General features: G+C 28.3%; 1 protein-coding gene across 32 annotated transcripts in view; it reads left to right on the top strand.

Moving 5' to 3' along the window:
• The window catches only part of LOC145283648 (dematin-like), a 402389-nt gene that overhangs the window by 372757 nt on the left and 5684 nt on the right, over positions 1–23948 (top strand). For 22 of the 32 annotated variants that reach the window (XM_080132618.1, XM_080132621.1, XM_080132620.1 and 19 more), the window contains 4 exons: positions 9508–9596; positions 17039–17144; positions 19040–19071; positions 20964–21068. In XM_080132618.1, coding sequence (XP_079988744.1) covers positions 9508–9596; positions 17039–17144; positions 19040–19071; positions 20964–21068 — 332 coding nt within the window. Of the gene's footprint in view, positions 1–4640; positions 4659–9507; positions 9597–17038; positions 17145–19039; positions 19072–20963; positions 21069–23948 lie in introns of all 32 variants that reach the window. The other 10 variants (XM_080132614.1, XM_080132617.1, XM_080132622.1 and 7 more) reach the window with 1 other exon arrangement.

Raw genomic sequence — 23948 nt, forward strand, 5'->3', positions numbered from 1 at the left:
AAAAAAATGTATCCTAGGGGTTCTACTGTGTGTGTGTGTATATATATATATATATATATATATTATTCCAGGTTGATATCATTGAGAGGTAAAAGACCCAATGAATTTAATGATATTTATACAAGAGTGCTCAATACTAAGGTAAAGCAAGATATATATACTTTCATTTATTTGTACATAAACACTTAGATATCTCTACACATTCATGAGTATGTTTGAGTTCACTAGTTATAACTGAATAGATATCACCAGGCGATGTTGCTTTTACAAAAGTTCAGTCCTTTATTAGGACTCTAGTTAGTTATAACTAATGGACCAAAATATACTCATAAATGTGTAACAATACCTAAATATTTATGTAAAAATAAATAAAAAGTGTATACATATACAATTGCAAAATTTTTACAAATTCATATATATAAGGTGCATAGCATATTCATATTAGATATACACAAAAATGATCCTTAGAAATATGTCTTTTACTGAAAAACGTTTTTAATAGTTTTATACTTATATTTATCCAAGCCGCCTTCAAATTCAATAACAGCTTTTAAGTGGAATATTAATCATTTACATTCTAGGAATAAGATCATGATTTTTTTTTATCCCAACTTGAAGCACCTACTTATCTGTCCACACTGAAGAGCTGTGATACAATGAAACAGTCTCTTTGTGAATAACATAATTTACAGAGTGTATAAACATTACATACACAAAAATTACTTTAGAAACATAATAATAATGTCTTTTAGTGGAAAACATTTTTGAAGACGAATAAATACATTGTTTTGTAATTTTATTCATTAAAGTCTGCTTAACCTTCGATAATGGCTTTTATGTGAAATATTAGTCACCTACATGTTCATATTTAACATTAAGCTAGCTATGAACATGAATTTTTAGAAATCATTTAGTGTTATGAAATTCATTGAAAGGTACAGTATAACCCTGATATAAGAGACTGCTTCTCCTGTCCCTACAGCTCTGTTATATACAGATTACACTTATGTCTGGGTTATGCTGTACATTAACACAGGCTCTAATTTGGGTCCAGAGAAAATTTCTCTTATATCCGTTTTTCCTATATTCGGTCTCTTATATCCTGGTTATACTGTATATTTAAATTCTAATTGATGATTTTTTTTTTAATACTAGAATTTCTTTCTTATCAAATCTTCCATTGCTTAAATGAGGAGTAATCCAAAGAAAGATTAGCAGTCAATTTTTTTAGTTTTTATTTATTTATTTTTTTTTTTTTTATTATTTATTTATTTATTTTTTTTTTCTGACTGGGGCGGGGGGGGGGGCACTACATATCCAGGTCTGGCGGTCTCTCTAGAACAAGGGTTAATAAAAGTGTTAGATATGTTAGGTAAATGTTGAAACAACACGATCAGTAATGGTGGAACTTGGGTAGGGCTTAATTATTTAAGAGGATGGTTCAACAAAAACTTGTTTACATTAGACTTCAAAACAACCATGAGTATAGTCAGCTGGGAAGCAGTCTTACAGTATTGTCACACTGACTGACAGTTCTAAGAAAGAAACTCACTGTTTCTATATTTAAATAACGAAAAAAGGTTGAAATTCAAATAGAACAAATGGTACCTAGGTAACTGTCATGTTGCAAATAGTAACATATCCAAAAATTATGGAAAACGATAAGGTAAAAATTATTTGTGAAAAACAGTTCCAATAAGGCTAAAAAAAACTTCAATAAGATTACATGCCGATACAAGCTAAGGGGAAGTAACTCAATTGAAACACCATGTATAGCAAGAGAATTGATTCAGAAAACAGAAATGGACGTCACATATATATATATATATATATATATACATGATTTGTGAATTTTGTAAAAAAAAACTTCTTTTTTTAACTGTTTGAATTTTTTTATTATAAAAAATAAGGGATTGAATTTTGGCATTAGATTTCTGAAAAATTGAAAACTTAATTACCTCCCTTGTTAATTTGAATTGGAAGATTTTGAAACGAGTTGCTAAATTTTACAAATGTCTATTTTCATGATTAATTCATTTTCTGCTTTATTGTTTTCGGTAATTTTTGGATATGTTACTATTCGCAACATGGCAATTATATAGTGGTATCATTTTTTTACTTGAAATTAAATATTTTTTCATTATTTAAATATAGAAGTACCAAAAACTGTTCTCATGGAATTTTAATTTAGTTTCAGACACAGATAGAGAGTGAGGGAAATTGTTGACTGTTATTGTAGCTAAGCAAGTATTTGATGCAAAAGTTTTAGCTGGGGGGAGGTGGCATAGATTGCAGCTCAGTCGAGTACCTACCATCCAGCACTGATTTGAACATTTGCAGAGTGACCATGTCTCCTGACAGCCTGATATATATAATAGAAGTACGATTACATTTGTGTAGACATTTGTTTTTATTTATTTATTTACTAGTGAAGGGTGCCCAGCCATAAAATATGTTTAAATATATTTTAATTAATGCAGATTTCATATTTATTATTATAGAGCCAATTCTCTATTCGAGATATATATTAGTACTGATTTCAAAAGTTTAAAAAAAAAAATGATTTGGGCGCCATTAGCTAGAATCAAAACTAAAACCAGACGCATTCTTGACCATTTGAGCAATCAACAGATAGATGATAAAGATTTAAAATTAAACGATTTCAAGCTATTAATGAATTTGCACATGCGCAAAAGTAATAGAAATATATCAGCAATTTGAAATGAACATTTTGTATTTCAACTTGCCAACATATTTCTGTACATGATATTCATCCATTCAAACAAAGAATTTACTCATTTTAAACGATCCTTGGTATACGGTTACTATTTCCTGTTAATTTAAGTTTTATGTGACTAATAGTTCAAGAGTTTATCAGTTAAGTATTTTCACACACACACACACACACACACACACGTTTATTGTTTTATTTATATAGATTATTATTGTTTTGCTCTACTTATGTAATGAGCACTATTGAAATAAAATAAATTTCCCCCCCCCTTGCTCCCAAGAAAAAATTTATTCAAGTATATTATTCTGAATGTTTGCCAAAATGTTAGTTATGAGATATTAACAATGTTAATCTTGTAATACTTTATTTTTTGTTTTAATAATACTTATAAATGGGTAAATTTGTAAATAGTATATATTGAATCCAAAAGTGCTCAACACTATATGTAGAGCAGTTATAATAACATTTTCTTAGATTAACATTTCAACATTGCAGACCTTGGCACTAAAGAAGCCATTAGGTTATTTTGGTAATGTCTATGTAAACTATATACAGGATTTCAGTTTTATCACTACACACTGAGGAAGATAACTCATCATAATCGAACATTCTTTTTTTAAGAAAAAGTTTGTGCCCAGACTCATTAAATTATACATATATATATGTGTATGTGTGTGTGTGTGTGTGTATATATATATATATATATATATATAAATATATATATTGTTTACATGTATTTAAAAAGTAATTCTTTTATATAGCTCAGATCCATTCTTTTGAGAATCAATTATCAAAACAAAAAAGCTTAATATGTATATGATCCGCCATAAGTAACTGTATAATTTTATTTCAACATAAACCTAACTAATAATTGGTTGATAGGTGGGAGACTTGGACTAAAATTGCTTCAAAATTCTTGTAGATTAATATTCCCAGCTTTCAAGAACTGCAACTTTTTTGCTCTTTTGTTAATCGTGTGAACATAATATCTGAACGAAAAAATGGAAATGAAATAAAATTTATATCAAAATGTTTATCAAATAAAAATCTGCAATTTTCACTTTAAAATGACACATCAATAGAAGAAATGCTTAAGTAGCAACAAAATTTTAAAAATATACTGATATATAGTTACTTGTTTGTGGCAGACCATTATATATATATATATATATATATATATATATATACATTTAAATGAGTGAGGTGACCAACAATTATGTATTTTTTAAAATTATTTTATTTCGTATTTTTATTTATAAATATATTAAATATTAAATGTTTCCAAGATTAACATGTCACCAAAATGGACTGTGAAAACACTCTTACAAGATGTATGCATAAGAGTGTTTTCGCAGTCCATTTTGGTAACATGTATCTCTTGGAAACATTTAATATTTTAAATATATTTAAAATGTATACAAGCGTTTTTGAAACATGTCACCAAAATGGACTGTGAAAGCGCTCTTATACATTTTAAATATATTTTAAATATTTTACATTTTGAATGCTTTCTGAAGAGGACGCTTCACTGAATGTCTGAAATGTGATAAAAACTATTTCAGTGATTTTTAAAAAAATTATTACAATGATCTAAAAAATTAAAAATAAAAATACAAAATAATAGAATAATTTTTAAAAATGCATAACAATTGTCGATGACCTCACTCATTTTAATATACATCTTTCTCTCGTTGGAATCTCTCAACCCATTTCATATAAATATATCTCCATTTTTCTATATTTTATTTTGTTTTGATTGTATCATTTTTTAAACTTAAGCGATAATTTTATTTTGTCTTCAATTGTATAGTATTTCTATTTCAGTTCTTTAAATGTTATTTTTCTTAATCATCAATTCATTATATAACTTAACAATGTTATGCTTTAATCTTTATTCCTCCGACAGTCTATTATCCTCCTTCAAGTCAGTTGCATTTTATTCTTGTCTCTCCATTTTTCTCTTCGTGCATGATTATTTTTACACTTCTTGATTGACTGCGATGAATTGTCACTCTGAATTTCATACTATTACTTCTAGTGTCTTGAATAGTTATCTAGTGTTTTTCTAGTGTTGTATGTTTGCCTGTTTGTGTATAGTTTTCTTCACTTAGAGCAGTTTGATACTTTGTAAAATTTGGTTAATATAAAAATACATCAAAGTTGAAAAAAAAATTTTTTTAAATAAATCAATAAATAAAATATATTCCAGAAGAACTATTTTCGCCTGACAACTTTTTTAAAAGAAATGTTTGAAAAATTTGAAAAAACGTTAAGTGGATCTTGTAATAAACAAAATGAATTTCAGTTTTTATATTGAATTCACATGTTGGTTTCCCTTGAATGGAACTCTCTAATGTTCCATGAAAATTGCCGTTTTCTTTTTCAAATTATCCTAGCGTGCTTCTATGAAAATGTTGTCTAGCAAAAGTAGTTATTATGAATTATATTATGATTTAAAAAGCAAAATCTTTTTTTGTTTAAACAATTAAAAACTTGTGTGTTATTTAAAAAAAAAAAGAAAAAGAAAAAAAAATCATGAATACATCATTTATTAATCAATTATCTCCCTTTATTTATACACAATGATTACTTTAATGATTGGTACTTTAGATTCAGTTGCATTTAGACATCAATTCAAGCTAAGAATTATGATAATGGAGACTGACTTATCAATATTAAAAAATTACTCTTATAAAAGAATTAAACACTATTGTCAGAAACGTATTTAATCCCAAGGAATTTATTAGGTTAACTTTTATGGAGTGAATCATAAACTTTCTGTGTCATAAGTATATTTTGTACTACTACTAAGGTCTACTTATGCATTGAACACTGTTGAAATAAATACAGAAACAAATATATACATATATTATTTCATAATGTAAGTATATAATATAAAACAGTAATATATATATATATATATATATATATATTTATTACAACACCAATTTGAATTTTTTTTCACCTGACAACTTTTCAAAGAGAAAATAATCTAATAGTAAAACAATTTTTAACGACAGACCTATGTTTACTTTATTTAAAGTAATTTAAAAACCTTTTTAAATTATAGAAAGAAAATAATTTCTCTGGCTAAAGCAAAAGTTAAGTATTATGATTCATGGTAAACCAAAGGAAAACATTCATTTTTTTTTTCCATGTGCCTCTCATACAAAGGAATTGCATTTGTCCATTTAATCTAATCCAGCAAAAAATGCAATTAATAGAGAACAAATTAAAGTTTTTTTACAATTCTATTTTATCAATTTTTTTTTTCTCATAAAAACCACATTTTTATTGTAAATTAGAGATTCATAATCTTCTGTATAAAAAAATAAGAGTGTGATAATCATTTTTAATATCAAAATATACAAAAACGAAACACTTCAAAAAGACTTCACAAATATTACAAACAATATTAATATTAAAAAAATCACTAATTCTTAAGGAGATTTTTTTTTCTAGACAATTTTCATCATCAATTACTAATTGGTTATTGCTTGATTGACTAACATTACGCTATGACGAGTTCAGTTTACAGTGTTTTTTTAGTACTTGTGCAGAATACAGACCATGCTATTTTTTAAGTTGGATTTTCAAGTTAAATTCAATTTTTACAGTATCTTTTCTTCATTAACTTGTTAAATGAAAGTACAAAATAGTTACAACACACCTTCCCGTCTCCATGTTAAAATGGGTTTCTAAATAATGACATTATTGTTTCAGCACGATCATATTCTGCATAAGTACTGCTTTTCCCCATGCTAATGACATTCAACGAAAAATTAACCTTTTCAATTTAAAAGTGGATGGATTTTTTCATTTTTTTTTTTTTTATATTTTATAACCTCAACTTTCTTTATAATTCTTCATTAACAGTAAGTATAGTTTAGGTGCATATTAAAATGCATGAAATTGATCTTACTTGATTGCCAAGATTGTGTTTTTTAATATGCCATTACCAGTTTCACATATTCCTATGATCATCAGACGACGTACTGCATGAATTTTATCAGTTGTCTGGACGAAATTACATAATATTTTAAATACACTGTAGCAATGGATATACTTATGGTGCCAATAATCTGGTATAACAGCTAAAAAAAAAAAAAAAAATGAAAATTCACCCTGTTTTTATATTTATAGTGCAGTAAGTGTCCTCACATCTACGGTGGGCAACAGACAATGTCTCATGCCTGTTCTCCATGCAGCCTAATCTAAAGGGTTGACATCAGCTAGGTTTCTTGCAGTCACATAGCTTTTAACACAATTGAGCCAAATCTTCCTTAGTCTATGATGACAATCTGAAATGCCTGGAATATCCAGATGCATTATGGAGTTAATATAAATATGTTAACTTAGATGCTATTGAGGTTCACTTTTTAAAATATCACAAGATACATTTAAATAGTATAATTATATAATTTATTGGAAAAATGCTGAAAATTTTATTAAACTTGGATAATTCTCCAATTTTTTATAATTAAAAAAATATTAACACCGATATATTTATGAAGAGTGATCTTCCTTGTGATGGCGTTCATATTATTGATTGACATGGGGCATGATCCTATAGCATCAGCACTGGTAATTAATGGCATGTCCTTGTTGGGAAATTAACTCCCTTAAGTAAAAACTCTCTAGTCTATAGATAACTATATACATGGAGTAAGGACAGCTGAATAAGCTACAGTGTTCTGTTTCGTTAGATTTACGTCTATAAATTTTCTAACTTTCAAATATTTCTCTTGTATTTTTCCTCTATAAAACTAACATGGCATGTGTGTATGGAGTTAGCATGATGTTTTCATTGATATATTCAACTAAAATTGTCTTCATATTAATTCACTTTTAATAAAACTCTTACATTTGCATTACATTTGACAGTTACGTAAAAATAATTTTGATCAATTGTTTAATATAAGATGTGTCTATTTGATTAGTGCTTTTAGCAATGAAAATGTTATTTCATACTTGGAGTGTGATGGATGGACAGACAGACAGACATACAGGGCCTCTAATAGTGAAGTGTGAATAGATATATTAAAATGCTATTTCAAAATTATGTATGACAAATAACTAAAATATTATTTGCTGCTTTTATAGTATTAGCCACAAGTGATTATTGCATTTCAAGTAAAAACACTATAATATTTTGCAGAAATAAATATCCTCACCAAAAATCAGAAAAAAATTATTGAGTAAAAGATAAATTTCATGTAAAAATTAATTTTATCATATTACATAATTTTGAAGATTGCTTTTAATACAGGGGAGGTAATGCAGTCTGTCATTTTGGCAACCTGTAATTCTACTTTTATCAATTATGGATCCAAAAAATATAAAACTGATTTATATTTTTAATAAAAGTTTTAGATGATCTTCTACTTGATAATGTCTTCTTCTGATTTTTAGTGAGAATACTTATTTCTGCCTGGTACATAAATATATCAATGTTTTTACTGGAAAACAGATTTTCATTTGTGACTAATGCTATATAAGCATCTACTATTTGAAACTTGAGTATGACAGTCTGAAATGCTATTTTAAACTTGAGCGTGACCAACTAACCACCGAACAAACAAAGTATTTTAGATAAATATATACACACCTAAGAATGCTATTTCAAACATAAGCTTGACAGACCAAAGAAAATGCTATTTCAAACTTAAACGTGATAATTGATAGACAAAGTCTCTTATAAAATGATGAATGGACACAGCTTAATAAAAACCATTTGAATTATTTGAATAAAAAAAACTTACTGTTTTAAAGTCAGTTTATCAACTAAAAGCTTTTGTAAGTTATTTACGAATAAGAACTTAATTTTAATATGTGTATAAATGAGAACCAGAAAAGGGATTACTGAATAACAAAAGCTTCTAAAATTCAGTTTTACATGATTTATGAAGATAAATGTAAAGATAACAGATAAAAATAATAGAAATAAAACTGGTTTTTAGACACTTTTATAAAGATGTTAAAAAGTGTTTTGTACATTGCAAAAGAATCTTATAATCAAATATTTGGCCTAACATTAAAAAAAATAATGATTATAATTGAGATTATAACAATTATATTATTTCAATATTTCATCCTGATACTTATATTTTCCACTTAAAATTTTTAATTAATGTAAAATTTTCTAGGGAATGGTCAAATTTAATGATATTGGTTTTATATAATTATGGTTATTCATAATTTTTATTTTCATAGTATTGGCCCTTTTTATTATTATAGAGTACCGACATCTTAATGCTTATTACCAAACAGGTATAAAATGTAATAAATGTAGTAATGTATTAAATAAACTATAAAAATCAAAATAAGAAATGTTTTAAATCTCTTTGCAAATTACAATCCATAATCTCAGAAATTCAAACAAAATAGAATAACAAATATTCAAATCTTTAATCTTTCTTCGTTTTCATTGTTTTCTACCAATAGCCTTAATCTCTTCAAGTCATGTACATTTTTTACACATAAATCATTAACATCTATTTTCTTTTTCTGTTAATAAATCATAAATCCAATCATTTAATCCCTTGCATCATTATCAGTCAGTTGCTCTAATCATAAAGATTGTATGCAAGTATTATCAATTCATTTCTTTTTTTAAATCTTATTTCATATCACTCTGAGAATAATTTATTACATTTTCTTTTATTTTTACAATATATATTTGCTAACAGTTCCTCAATCTGCAGATGTATTTTTGATATGCTTTTTTGAAAATACTCACCTTTCTTTATTTTTCTTCCTTTATTCATAAACAGTTCCCAAACCTGGGTACGGTACATATGGAATTTCACAAAGAGCTGCTACATTACCATTGTCAGGAATGTATGGAGGACCACTAGATTTTGTAAGTTGATTTTTGTTTTCTTTTGGTGGAGAACTTCTCTATTATTGCTTCATTTGTAATTAGCAGGAATACCCGAGGCAAAAGTGTAGCATATTTCTATTAAAACTTTTTTATCCTCTTTCCACTCATCCTTTCTTTATTCTCTACCCAACCCTATTCCTCTTTCAGGACATTAATATACAAACAGATAGTACGTTTTTATAGATTTTTTTTTTTCTAAATTGTAGATATTCATTCAGAGCAATGCCAATCAAGAAAATAGCAATTTTGTGGATATTTATTTTGTCATTTTTTTTTTTTTTTTTTTTACTTTTAGCCGGATATATATATATATATATATATATATATATTAAGTAATGTGATTTATAATTTAAAAGTTTTAAAATTTTTAAAATTTAAAAATCAAAATTTAATTAAATTAAAAATCAGTTTCATAAGAAGGAACAACAACAAAGTCAATTATCTGTACGATCGTTTCGGAAATCCGTGCTTTTTATTTGTGGTATACATGAAGTCACGTAGAATAATTATACATAGTTTTTTTGGTAAGCACGGTCTCCTCATCAGCAAATTTAGGAGGATTTCTATTGAATTGAAAAGACACCAAAAATAAACCTAGCATTAAAAGTAAGGCAGATGAATCTGAAAAATTGAAGTAAAAGGTTTGGATATAAAATTTATAAGAAAATTAATAAGGAAATTGGTATAGGTTAGAGATAGAAATGAGTAGAAAAAATATATATATTTTTGAATTTACATAATAAATTTGATTTAAAAATATATAGATATATAATTACCTTTTGGTTTTTCTTTTTTTGAAATCAGGAACTGTATTTAAAGTAGTCATTTAGATGTTTGCTATAGCTTTTTATTTTATTGAATGATGAATTTTAAAAGGGCGACGCTCGTGCAGTAAATTGTTTCCGTTAGCGTATTTTGATTTAGAGACGCTACAGTTAATATCTATAGAGAGAGAGTTTTTTTTTTTTTTTTTTTTTTTTTTTTTTGCAAGTTTTTAAGGGGAGATAATTGTCATGGCTTTATTTATTATTTGATTTACGAGTCTAAGGGCGGTAATTGGTTTAACTTAATTTATTAAAAAAAAAAAAAAAAAAAATCTATTTTTACTAATGAGTAATTTTTAATGATTTAAGGTGGTTTATATTTATTAAATTTAAACCAACGTTTATGATTACACGATAGAAGCTCGTGTCTTGAATTTACTAGTTTGGTTGTGCTTTTTATATCTTCATATTTTAAAATTTTTACGGTTTCTTTTGTACATAATGTACAAAATTTATCTCCTGGTTTATATGATTTGCAAGTCTCAATTATTTGCCATTTTAAGTTGAAAGAAATATTGCTATTTTTTAGTTGCCAAATATAGTTGGATAGAGTAGTTTGGTTTGATAGAGAGTTATTTTTAAAAGAATGTTTGTGCGTTGAAATTCTATGTTTTATTGGGCCAGATGTGGAACCAATATATATTACCTCTTGATTATTATGATTATTTTCCGTTAGGTCTATTGTTGGATTATAATGTGGTGGGTTGGTTAATAATTGATCGGTAGATTGATTTAAGTTGGTGTTATTATTTAATTCGGTAGTTGAGTTATGGCTGTTGATAGGTTCTTGTATATTTGGAGTTTTTGATACTGTGCAGCTATAGATAACATTTTTAATTTTACATGAGCCTTGTAGGGGACATGTAATCATAAACGTTGGTTTAAATTTAATAAATATAAACCACCTTAAATCATTAAAAATTACTCATTAGTAAAAATAGATTTTTTTTTTTTTTTTTTTTTTTTTTTTTAATAAATTAAGTTAAACCAATTACCGCCCTTAGACTCGTAAATCAAATAATAAATAAAGCCATGACAATTATCTCCCCTTAAAAACTTGCAAAAAAAAAAAAAAAAAAAAACTCTCTCTCTATAGATATTAACTGTAGCGTCTCTAAATCAAAATACGCTAACGGAAACAATTTACTGCACGAGCGTCGCCCTTTTAAAATTCATCATTCAATAAAATAAAAAGCTATAGCAAACATCTAAATGACTACTTTAAATACAGTTCCTGATTTCAAAAAAAGAAAAACCAAAAGGTAATTATATATCTATATATTTTTAAATCAAATTTATTATGTAAATTCAAAAATATATATATTTTTTCTACTCATTTCTATCTCTAACCTATACCAATTTCCTTATTAATTTTCTTATAAATTTTATATCCAAACCTTTTACTTCAATTTTTCAGATTCATCTGCCTTACTTTTAATGCTAGGTTTATTTTTGGTGTCTTTTCAATTCAATAGAAATCCTCCTAAATTTGCTGATGAGGAGACCGTGCTTACCAAAAAAACTATGTATAATTATTCTACGTGACTTCATGTATACCACAAATAAAAAGCACGGATTTCCGAAACGATCGTACAGATAATTGACTTTGTTGTTGTTCCTTCTTATGAAACTGATTTTTAATTTAATTAAATTTTGATTTTTAAATTTTAAAAATTTTAAAACTTTTAAATTATAAATCACATTACTTAATATTGAATTAGCTCTAGGACATTTAACTATCGAGCTTATTATATATCTAAATTACAACGAGCATTTCCTGTATTTTAATTAAACTAGTAATTTCACTATTACATTAAAATACACTTAGCTCTTTAGACTATTATTCTAATCTCCTTTAAATTATATATATATATATATATATACACACACACACACACAGACAACTACTCTTTATATTAGAGACTACCCTGGGTGCCTGAGTGTTTGGAGGTGTGTGTTGAGCAAAAAAAAAAGAAAAAAAAAAAAAGTGGTAGTAGGCAGGCAGGCTTGAACTCGGAAGAAAAATTGAAAAAAAAAAAAAACCTGACGTCTTACTGCTACTCCATGATGTGACTGGAAGTTCGGTATGTTGAAATTAAGTAAAGTCATTCCAACCGATACAATGACTTGCAAAAATGGTGACACAAAAAAAAAAAAGATGACCTTCCACCATTATTGATTGAACTGGAGAAATGAGTTCATAAATTATTAAATGGAAATCCAACAATGAACTTCAAACAATTCAAAAGAAGTTCTTTGTGATTAACAATTAAGGATGAAATTACTTCTGGCCATGTTGGTTTTATACCACTCAGATTCAGCTAACAAGAAGAGAAAATTATATTGTTGGGGGCAAACCCCACCAAAAAGAATTTAAGAAAAATGAATGAGTTGTTGTTGATTCAACCGCCAGACAGCAAATTAAAGTGGCGGTTCAATTTTCCCGCTTAATGCAACCGTTTGAAACATTGAAAAGGTAGGAGTGGAAAAGAGAAACAGTGTGAGTCATATTTTAAACAGTACAATTTCTGACAACCTCAAATATGGATGAAAAGAAAAAGTTATCTCGTTTGTCAGTGACAATGAAAGACTCATATAGTTCGCTCTTATAGAGAACCCATATGCAAATTTTAGTTCTTCCTCATCCAATCACTGACAACTTGCTTGAGAGAAAAGCTGACTTCCACAAAAAGCATAAGTGAGGCAAATTTCATGAAAGCAGTGGTTCTCTCCCTTATATGATGGTGGTGGAGTCAATGAAAAGTCATTAGGTTGCTCTTAATTATCGGTGATCTGGGGGGGGGGGGGTTAAATATTTATTTTATATGTGATACATATTAATTTAAAAATCAAAGTCTAATAAATTAAGTGTTTTTTGTAGACTTAATTTTTCTTTTTGTTTTGCTGAAAAACTTTTATAAATACTGATGGAAACTGCTGAATTATTTTTAAAACATTTTCTACTTTTTGACAATAAATAAGAAATAAAAATATAAATATTTATATATTTTTTTACGTTATTTTTTTTCAAACACACACACACACACGTGTGTGTGTGTTTGAAAAAAATAACGTAAAAAAATATATAAATATTTTTTAAAAAATTTAAGTTACACACACATACGTGTGTGTGTGTGTGTGTGTGTGTGTGTGTGTGTGTGTGTGTGTGTGTGTGTGTGTGTGTGTGTAAATTAAATTTTTTTTTGCTGAAAGACTTTTCTATTTTATATATATATATATACTAGCTGGGGTGCTCGGTGTTGCCCAGGTGTTTGGAGGTGTGTGTTGATCAAAAAAAAAAAAAAAAAAAAAAAGAAGTGGTAGTAGGCAGGCAGGCTTGAACCTGTACCGTGAAGGAGGAAAAAGAGCATTAAAAAAAAAGAGTTGGTAATTAACTTTCGCCCGGGTGTAGGATATTTGTACAAAGACAAAATAAAAAAAAATTTTTTAAAAGATAGAGGGAGAGAAGTGAGATCAAACTCGAAAACGTATGGTAATTAGTCATCTTCGCTAACCGTTATGCCAAACAGGACAGTGAATTTATTGAGTTGGAAATTAAGTTAAGAATCATAGGAGTCTGTATAGAAACCTGTGTTTTAAACCTGGCCTGGGGCCAATTAAGCTTTCTGCTTTCTATTGTAGTATTTATTTGTTTTCCCACAAGGTTGTTTATAATGTAGGGGAAAACTAACTCCCCAAAAAAAAGTGGGAACTCTGGCAGTGTCCAAATAAATAACAATTGTATGATATGAAGGGTTTTACCTACATTGATCAAAGTGAATTGCCTTCAAGACGTCCCGGCCACAAAAGCTGAGAAAGGGTTGCCTTTGCTTCGATTTAGTTTCACTTTATTCATATGAAAAAGACGAACAAACATGCGAAAGGATGGAATAGAGGGAATTTTTTAAAAGTCGATCAAAATAAATGTAGAGACAACCTCTGTTCACAAATTGTACATATTATAATCTAGAGAGCATATATAAAGTTTTCCAAAATAGTAACTCTCTTAATTTGCGACCTTAAGGGCAATGTCACATAGCCCACTACACAATTTAGGTCATTAGCTTTCCAATGAGCCCTCATTTGTTAAATTCTGATCAGTAGTCGCTGAGATTTTGAACTTATAAAATTGCAACAAAAAAAAAGATGGTGTATATATATACACACCACACTCATACTCGTAGCTAAACTGAAATGCTCATATCTTTGGTTCTAGGGGACGAAACTACATGAAATTTTGCAGGCTTTTTGAAGATTATAATACTATTCTATGGTTAAAATCATATTGCAATTGGTAAAAAAGAACCTATATTTTCAAAGTCATAAAACCAATAAAATATGTGCAAATTTGTCTACATTTGTATATAGTGTCATGCAGGCCAGCTTTAGTTTTGCTGCTTTGAGATGAATTTTGACACTAATATATCTATAAAAGTGAACGTGTCTGTCTGTCTGTCTGTGTACATTTCCCTACGCAATAACTCTGTCAATTTTTAGTCTATAGACTTGAAATTTGAAATACCGGGTACTGAGATTTGGGAAAATCGATGTGACGGGGGTCAGCCAGAAATTTGGCTGTTAAGGGGTCAAATTTCAACGATTTGACCTTTAAGAACTCTACCAAACTCCTCCAACAATTTTTGGGTCTAGACACTTGAAATTTTAGATTTAGGTTCCTTGAACATGGATCTAACTTAATAAAGTGATTTGAGCCCGAAACAATAAATTTTAAGGGGTCATAATAGGGGTCAAAGTTTTAAAAAATTAACCATTTTTTGTTTTTTTGCTTTTTTTTGCACAGCATACACCTCCAAACACCCGAGCAAGGGGTCAAAGTTCAACGATTTGACCTTTGAGAACTCTACCAAACTCCTCCGCCAATTGTGGGTCTAAACACTTGAAATTTTAGATATAGGTCCCTTGGACATGGATATAACTTAATAACTTGATTTGAGTCCAAAACAATAAATGTTAAGGGGACATAATAGGGGTCAAAGTTTAAAAAAATTGACCGCTTTTTCTTTTTCTTTTTTTTTTTCTCAACATACACCCCCAAACACCCGGGCAACGCCGGGCTGAAATGCTAGTATATATATATATATATATATATATATATATATATATATATATACACACACACACACAAGTTAGAAAAGCATTTCATCCAAGGCATGAAAATTGTTAAACAAAATGTTTTTACTATAGGCTTTAAAAATAAAGGTACAAGATTCAATTTGAAATTTATTTATCTTCAAAGTGCACTTTTATAAATTTTACAAAGAAAGGTATAAAAATTTAATACCTTACTTTGTAAAATGTATAAAAGTGCACTTTGAAGATAAATAAATTTCAAATTGAATCTTGTACCTTTATTTTTAAAGCCTAGAGTAAAAACATTTTGTTTAACAATTTTCATGCCTTGGATGAAATGCTTTTCTAACTTGTATTGTATCTTTTTAAGATTATATTTTATTTAATTTATTAATTTGGATTTTAAAAAAATGAATGTGGTTTTGCATGTATTTATAAAAACTCCCCTACTCTCTATTTCAGTTTGTATTTCTCCTCACACCGCAACTCTTTTACAACTCCCTCTTTGTCATACATGTCTGAATAATAAGATCTGAATTTTTTTTAACAAAAACTTTAAAATAACTTTTTTAGATTAAATTTTTTTAAACTTCTTTCAGAATAGAAAATCTTTACAATTTAATAAGGAACATATTTCATATAGGTTTTGTTAAAATTATTCAGTAGATAACGAGAAAAATAGAGACGAAAATTTCAAAAGGAGTGTATAACTGGTTACACTCAATAGTAGTCCTCGCCAGCGAAAGTTTTTGTTATTCTATTATTATTTAAAACATTTTGTGTTCTGCTCTTTCGCGCGAGGACTTATATATGTGTGTATATATATATATATATATGTTTTTTTTTTTTTTTATTTCAACCTTGAGTGTATTAACTTAAAATCATCACAAGTTGTTTCAATAAACAGGATAAAGATTTTCTGTTTATATCATCAGATGATTAAAGTTAAAACTTTTAGCTTTAATCATCTGATATAGACAGAAAATCTTTATCCTGTCTATTGAAACAACTTGTAATGATTTTAAGTTAATACACTCGAGTTTGAAATAATAAAGAACATATTTAGCTCAACTAAAGTATTGAGCACTTTTTATCCTTCCTTTTTTTACCAAATATACCTCTTATATTCTTGTGTGTGTGTAAAAACTTAAGAAATTGCTGAATTTTTTAAAGACATTTTCTATTTTTATGTGATGAGGAATAAAAAAAAATATAATTTTTACATGCACACTCACACATGTGTAAATTAAACTTTGTTGTTACCTATTTTTTTTATCTTTCTATTCCAACTTTACAAACACAACAAACAAGATGAAACATAAACATAGAAAATTAACTATTCCTATTTCACAATACAATGAACCATATAAAAGCTTTTGCAGTTTCCGTTTTTCCATCCTACTTTGAAACGACTATGATGATTGTTTTTTTTACGATTGTCACAATACAATTATTTAGCAGTAGATTTGATCAGTTCTGAATCTAGTTTCATTTTTCTCTTTTCAGAGGTATTTTGATATGGAGGAATCTTCAACGTCTCCATCGTCATCAGATGCTAAACACACAGATCACACCGATTATAATGATCAATCAATTGATAGAAAAATCAGTGGTAAGTGCATACTAGATATTTTCAACTGCTGGTCAGAAATTCTTTTGTATATCATTTTTAACTTGTTTTGAATACAGAGACTACATTTAAGGTGAAAACTATTCCAGAAATAAGCATATTTTTTTTTTAATTTTTATTTCTGTCTGTCTTAACAACACTCACTCAACCCATTCTTTTCAGTGCATGCATTTTCAATACTTTCTCCATACCATTGGTAACAGAATTGCTTCATGTGGAAATATTCCTTCAAACTGTAAATCCCACCCCTCTCACAATTCTACCCTGTTATATTGCTGATCTTTTTACAAAACTCTTTCAATCTATATTCTCTCAGTTACACGTTTAACTCATTGTAACATTTATGTAAGGAAAGTATTTAACTATCACCTTTGTGATTAAGTCCTATAGAAATTGATACAAATCTGTTTCTATGCAACCTATAGTGTCCGTTAGCAGACAAAAAGAAAAAAATGGCTGCTGCTTCTCTTTATATGCTTGTGATCTTATCACCTTATATGCAAATGAAATCCTTCAGAGTTTTGGAATAAAAAGCCTGATTTTTCAGACACTGACAGTTTGAATTTTAATGTCGGATTTGGAGTAGCAGTTTTGACAGCGGTCTGTCGAAATTAACCCTGGAAATTGTTACTTGGAAAGTGTAGAATAGTTAACTCTTGATTATTTAATCACAACCATTCTATAGGGTGTCATATAAAAAAAATAATATTTAAAAATAAAAAGGAAATTTAGTAAATCAGCTGATGTATAGAGATATGTACTCAAATGTTCCATGGCATAATAAACCAAGACGATGAATGGGCATGGAAGAAGATGGATCAAAGATCCATACATCCAAGAGCACTATTGCCGGACTTAGAGGTAATATTCCTAATTTCATTGAATCAAACAAATGCCTCTCAATATACTGGATTTTACTGTTTGTAGTATGCCTTAAATTGCAGGAAGTTTGGCTGGCCAAGGAAAAATTTGAAAACAAGTGATTGGATAAAATTATATAGAATGGAATTCAGAGATGCTTGAAACATGAAAACTGGAGAGTGTGTTTGCATCATGAGAAAACGTTTGATCCCTGAACAATGGAAAAGTGACATTAAGTGAATAGGTGTTTACTATTATATGAAATTAAATTACAGAGGAGAACGGTTACCAACATAAAATCCTTTAAAAATTTCATGATAAAAGCTTCAAACTGTAAATCCATGAGGAAATTAGCTTAACTTCTCTTCAACAACAACAATACCACCACCACCACCACCACAATTACCAGCTGTCAAAAATGTCACTGCTTGTTTTTCTCAATTCATCTTTCTAAAAGTAGTTGTTCTCCTCATATGCAAATAAGCACCGCATATAAAAAAATCTAACTACAAACAAGTTTGTTTTTTTTTTGTTTTTTTTTTCTTACTGAAAATTGAGTGCCCAATGTGCAAAACAGTCCGCGAGCTTAGAAGCTGATAACCTTTCATTTTCTTCTTCATTTAATTCACTTCTATATTTCAAACTCTAAGTGTTACATTTTCTAGTAAGAGAACGTTAGCAGATTGCAATAATTTGTAGATAGATAATCAAAAGTAAAGAAAAACATTATTTTATCACACAAACAATATTTCGCCTTGATGTTATTGAAAGAATGATTGAAAATTAGACAGTCTATATCATTTTCTTCTGTTTAACAATGTTTCCGTTATCAAGAACTGTTTGTGTTTTCCAACAATCACATAAGAATGTGTAAATTAATTGTTTAAATTTCCTGAGGGTAAGCGAGGGGTGTCTAATAAATTTTTCTTTTCATTTAAAAATCTGCCAAGACGTTTAAATTTCATATGCTTTTTAATGTCATTTTTTTTTTTTTTTTTTTTTTACTTTATTTTCAGATTCAACAACTAGTACAGAAAGGAAATCTAAGGTACGTAACTCATACATCACTCTTCCATCCTATCTCAAAACTGATCTTACTTCCATCTCAAGCAATAATAGATATCCTTTAAATGAATGTTGACATGATGAGGTATTTATTATAGTGAAGCAAGGATTGTGAAAACTCGAACCACATTTTTTTATGGCTTGGTATTGTTTAAATTTAGTTGCAAGGATAAATAAAAAACAACCAGATGCAATGTTGGTATAAACCATGAAGAACTGGTGATATTTTGGAGTTTTCCATTTCAACTAGTTTACACTTAAAGTATAGACTAGCCTTTTATTTCACTATTTTAGTTTAGATAAAAACGAATTTTACTTTCAAGACTCATAATCTAGCGTGAATCATTAGCTAGAACATTTATTTAATATTTTAATAGACATTGAAAGGCAGATATCAGGAAGAGGTTCAATACTAATAGATTCATCAATGATGTCATTTAAAAAAAGAAAGATTAATGTAGTTTGGACATTTTTCTGGCTTACTAGACTCCAGCTATGTAAAAAAAAAAAAAAGCATAAATATTTTATTCAAGAAAGATAAAGATGATTGCCAAAGAGATGGGTTGACCAAAAAAAGGGTTAACATTGATGTGCTGCTTCTGACAGCTAAAAACTTGGCCAGAGATCTTAACAAGAATGGCAGAATTTTGGTTTCAACTATGTGGTGAAGCTCTGTGGAATATGCACTTTCCTTATTTTTATATTTTTTTTAACTTTTTTTACAGTTTTTTTTTTTTTAATTACTTTTTATTACTTCAAAAAAAAAAAATAAATTAAACATTGTTCATTGTGTTTTATCGGTCAAGAACCTATTGTACTACCTCATTCTTTTATATAAATTTTTTTTTCCTTCAGTGAATAATGCCTTCATTCTATTTTTTGATAAATTGTTTAATTTTACACAATGGATATAAGTTTGAAGTAACCGATGTCAAGTGAAATTCAACTGACATCTTTTTAGAATTTTATTCTTATCAAAACAAAATCTGAACAATTTGTATCTGAATAATATTAAAAAAAAAAAATTAAAAAAAAAAACAATCAAACGTTGAAAAACAAGAAGCGAATACCATGAGGGAGGGGTCTTTAATACAAACATATTGTCAACCATTGTCAGTTATTCCTCTCTTGTTTATATGTAGTAGTTGGCTCATTAGATAGTGATATGCACAGCGGTAGTGATGTCACATTTGCAAATATGTTGATCTTTTCTTTCTTTCTTTCTGACTGAACTAGAATAGAAGCCATTAAAAAGAACAAGAAATAATGTCATGAGATTTGATTAACTTTATTTTTACACTAGTCTATAGCCAATACATCTAAATAAACTGCATCTTTATGACCAACCTCCCCGAAGCCTCTAAAACCATGTCTGATTATATAATTCCATTTTCCTGCTTAACTAACCTTTACATAATTTTCACAGATGATTATGATAATCCTTATTTTAATCTCTTTATTTTTCTGTCATATATCCCCCCCCCAGCATGTAACTACTAGTACACATCAGGTTTAATTTCTAACTTAATCTGAAATGGAAAATTCCATTTTCCTGCTTAATTAACCTTTACATAGAAGTTTTCAATTTTTAATCTCATCTAACTATCATTACCACAATAATTACTTCTAACAATTTATTTTGGATGCTTGAAATTACCAATATAAACAATGCTTTCTGAAACAAGAACTCTATTTTGCATTTTCTTTAATATTTCCTTGAAAATGAATCCTTCATAACTTCGATTCAGTATTTTGATTTCACATAAAACAAGCCAAAGCAACAAGATAAGTGGTTATTTTCAAGTTTTCATATTTGGTAACTTTGTATTTAATTGAATCATTTATGCTAAAAAAAATTTGTTTTTTCGTTTTCAGCGTTCAACTTATTCTCGAGCGGGTGAACCTGGCGTTTATGATGGACCCTCTGTGTCTCTTATGACTTTCCAACGTAACACTTGGCACACTGAGGCAGAACCACCTGTAAGTATCTCTTTCTTAAAATTAAAATTCCCCGAAAAGAACACTTTTGTTCCATTTTCATGTACTTTTACAAAGATTAAAGTAAAGATATAATATGTGTGTGTAGAATCCTTATTTCAAGTTTGATCAAAATCCATTACTTGATTTTGATTCTGGAAAATGCATACAAATTTTAGCTTTTAAAGGCTTTTAAGAAAAAAAGAGTCACAAAATCTTGCTTGGTTGGTGTCTAATTACTATGAATAAAACTTATTGCAAATTTGATATATTTCATTTTTCAACTAGAAGATTGTGCCCATATTATGCCTCCTGAAAACCCTTTAAATATTTCAAAGAAACTGAAATTTGAGGAATAATTATTAATTGATGTCTAATACTTATTCTAATATTTCAGTTGTAGACAATAAAGAATATGGGAATATATGATATCATTTTCTTAGATTTAATGATGCATTTTTATTTAATTAATCAACAAGCAACATCATGAACAAACAAAAGTTGTGTAGGATTTTTTGACACTTCTCCAGAAAAAAAAAAGAAAAAAATCTGTTATGTACATACCTGTGATGGAAAAAGAAAGTATTATACAATAAAAATCAAACTGATCCAGCCAATTTAAGATAATTTTAGTTGTTTGAATACCTACCGAATGTCTTTTAAATTTCATGCTTGAATTATTTAGAGTTATCTACTTTATTCCTTCAGACTGTTTTTAAGATGCTGTTGCGATATCGTAGCTATTCATTTAGCTACAAAATTTGATTTTTTTATTTAAAAATAAAACTACTTGATCAGTCTGTGATTTTTGTTGTACAATATTTTCTTTCTATCACAGGCACATACTCTATACAGATTTTTCTTTTTTTTTATGAGGTGGGAAGTCCTGGACAAGTACCAAATTTTTCCTTTTTTCATTAGTTAAGATGAGAGAAAAATAGTTTTGGAAACTGCATGAAGGCATAAACAGAACATTTGTCACTTACAGAAAATTCTATTTTCAGAAACAAATAAAGTTTCAATACAAAATTTTTAGGAAATTTATTGAATCTAGAAATATTGACTGTTATTATAAGAATATAAATGACCTTATTATACATTGGCAAAAGTTTATTTTATTAAACTTTTTTTTTATTTTCATTAGTACTTATACACTTATGTATCATGCTGAAATAACATTATTTAGAAAGCCATTCTTAACATGAGGGAGAGTAACTATTCTGTAATTTCAACTCACAATTTAATAAAAAAAGATATCAATAAACTTAAGTATTTTAAAAATAAAGCACCTTTTCAGTTTAATTTAATCTTTTAAAATGTTATTTTCTGAACAACTTCATGAATATATATATATATATATATATATATATATATATAATAACTACTTCATTTACTCACATAAAATCAATATACGAAAGTATAAATTTATGCGTAAACTTGAAGTATTTACTTCAAAAGTGCTTATCGCCATATATATTTTATAACTATATATATATATATATATATATATATATTTGTAGTCATCGGCATACAGTCCTGTTTCGTTGTATCACAACTCATCAGTGCCGCTAGACTAGAACCTATCCCAAGCCGAGGATCGAACCTAGAACCGTCGTGATGACAGTCGGCAATTCTACCCCTTTACCACGGAAGCGGTGCCCGCAACTAATCTGTCCGAATGTCTATTTAAATAAACATCTGTCCGCCACTTGTAAAGTGCTCAAACGCTTGTTTGTAAATAAACCGCGAGCTTCGCATTTTTCAGCCAAATTAAGTAGCGAGTGAGATTATTTACGACAGTGTTCAACCCAAAGAGGAGGGGCTTTATAAAATATACTTATAGTCATCGACATACAGTCCTGTTTCGTTGTATCACAACTCATCAGTGCCACTAGACTAGCACCTATCCCAAGCCGAGGATCAAACCTAGAACCGTCATGATGACAGTCGGCAATTCTACCCCTTGACCACGGAAGCGGTGTCCACAACTAATCTGTCCAAAAGTCTATTTAAATAAACATCCATCCGCCACTTGTAAAGTGCTCAAACGCTTGTGTGTGTGTGTGTATATATATATATATATATATATATATATATTATTCTTTATGTAAATACAATCATATTTTACTACAATATGCAGACCATTTCGAGCATAACAGACCTCATCAGGCAAGAAAAATTAAAAATTGAAAATGGTTCAAGACCATTTTCAATTTTAGAGGAGATATATTTAGCTATTACTGGCATGGAGTGAAGTTAAAGATCTTATGGACTTAAAATTAATTACAAAAATCAAATTTTATTTGAGGAGGGGGGGGGGTAAAAAGATATTTTGGGGGAAAAATAAGAGAGAGTGATAACATAAACATATAGGGGAGGGGTATGTATTCACTATGCGAGAGAAATGGAAAAGGGAGGAGTGAGGAAATTTGGCACATAATGAACGAAGATGTCAGAGAACAGTATTAATGAGATTAAACCTGTCTAGACTATGGAAAGCAAAAAGGGGTTGCACATTGTAGCGATGTATGTCTGCATTTACATAAAGAATAATAAAAAAAATATATAATTTGCTCTCTTTGATTGAGCACTATCAACAACCTTTGTTGAAATTCAATGACTCTTCATGGAATAAACACACACACACACACACACACACACACACTTTGATGTTGGTTTCATTACAATTGAACTCGGCATCCTAAAATTTGTCATACGTTTATCTATACACTCACAAGAAAACTTGATGAAAATAAAAATTGAATAAATTACAATATTAAAAAGAAAAATTCTGGGTGCTTGTTAAGATACATTACAAAAAAATCATTGAATAGAAATTTATTAAGTAATTTTTACAGAAAATTGGGTAAAATCACAATTTTG

Source organism: Euprymna scolopes, chromosome 8 (genome assembly GCF_053919585.1).
Source record: "Euprymna scolopes isolate OS-2025 chromosome 8, ASM5391958v1, whole genome shotgun sequence".
NCBI classification, from domain to species: Eukaryota; Metazoa; Mollusca; class Cephalopoda; order Sepiida; family Sepiolidae; genus Euprymna; species Euprymna scolopes.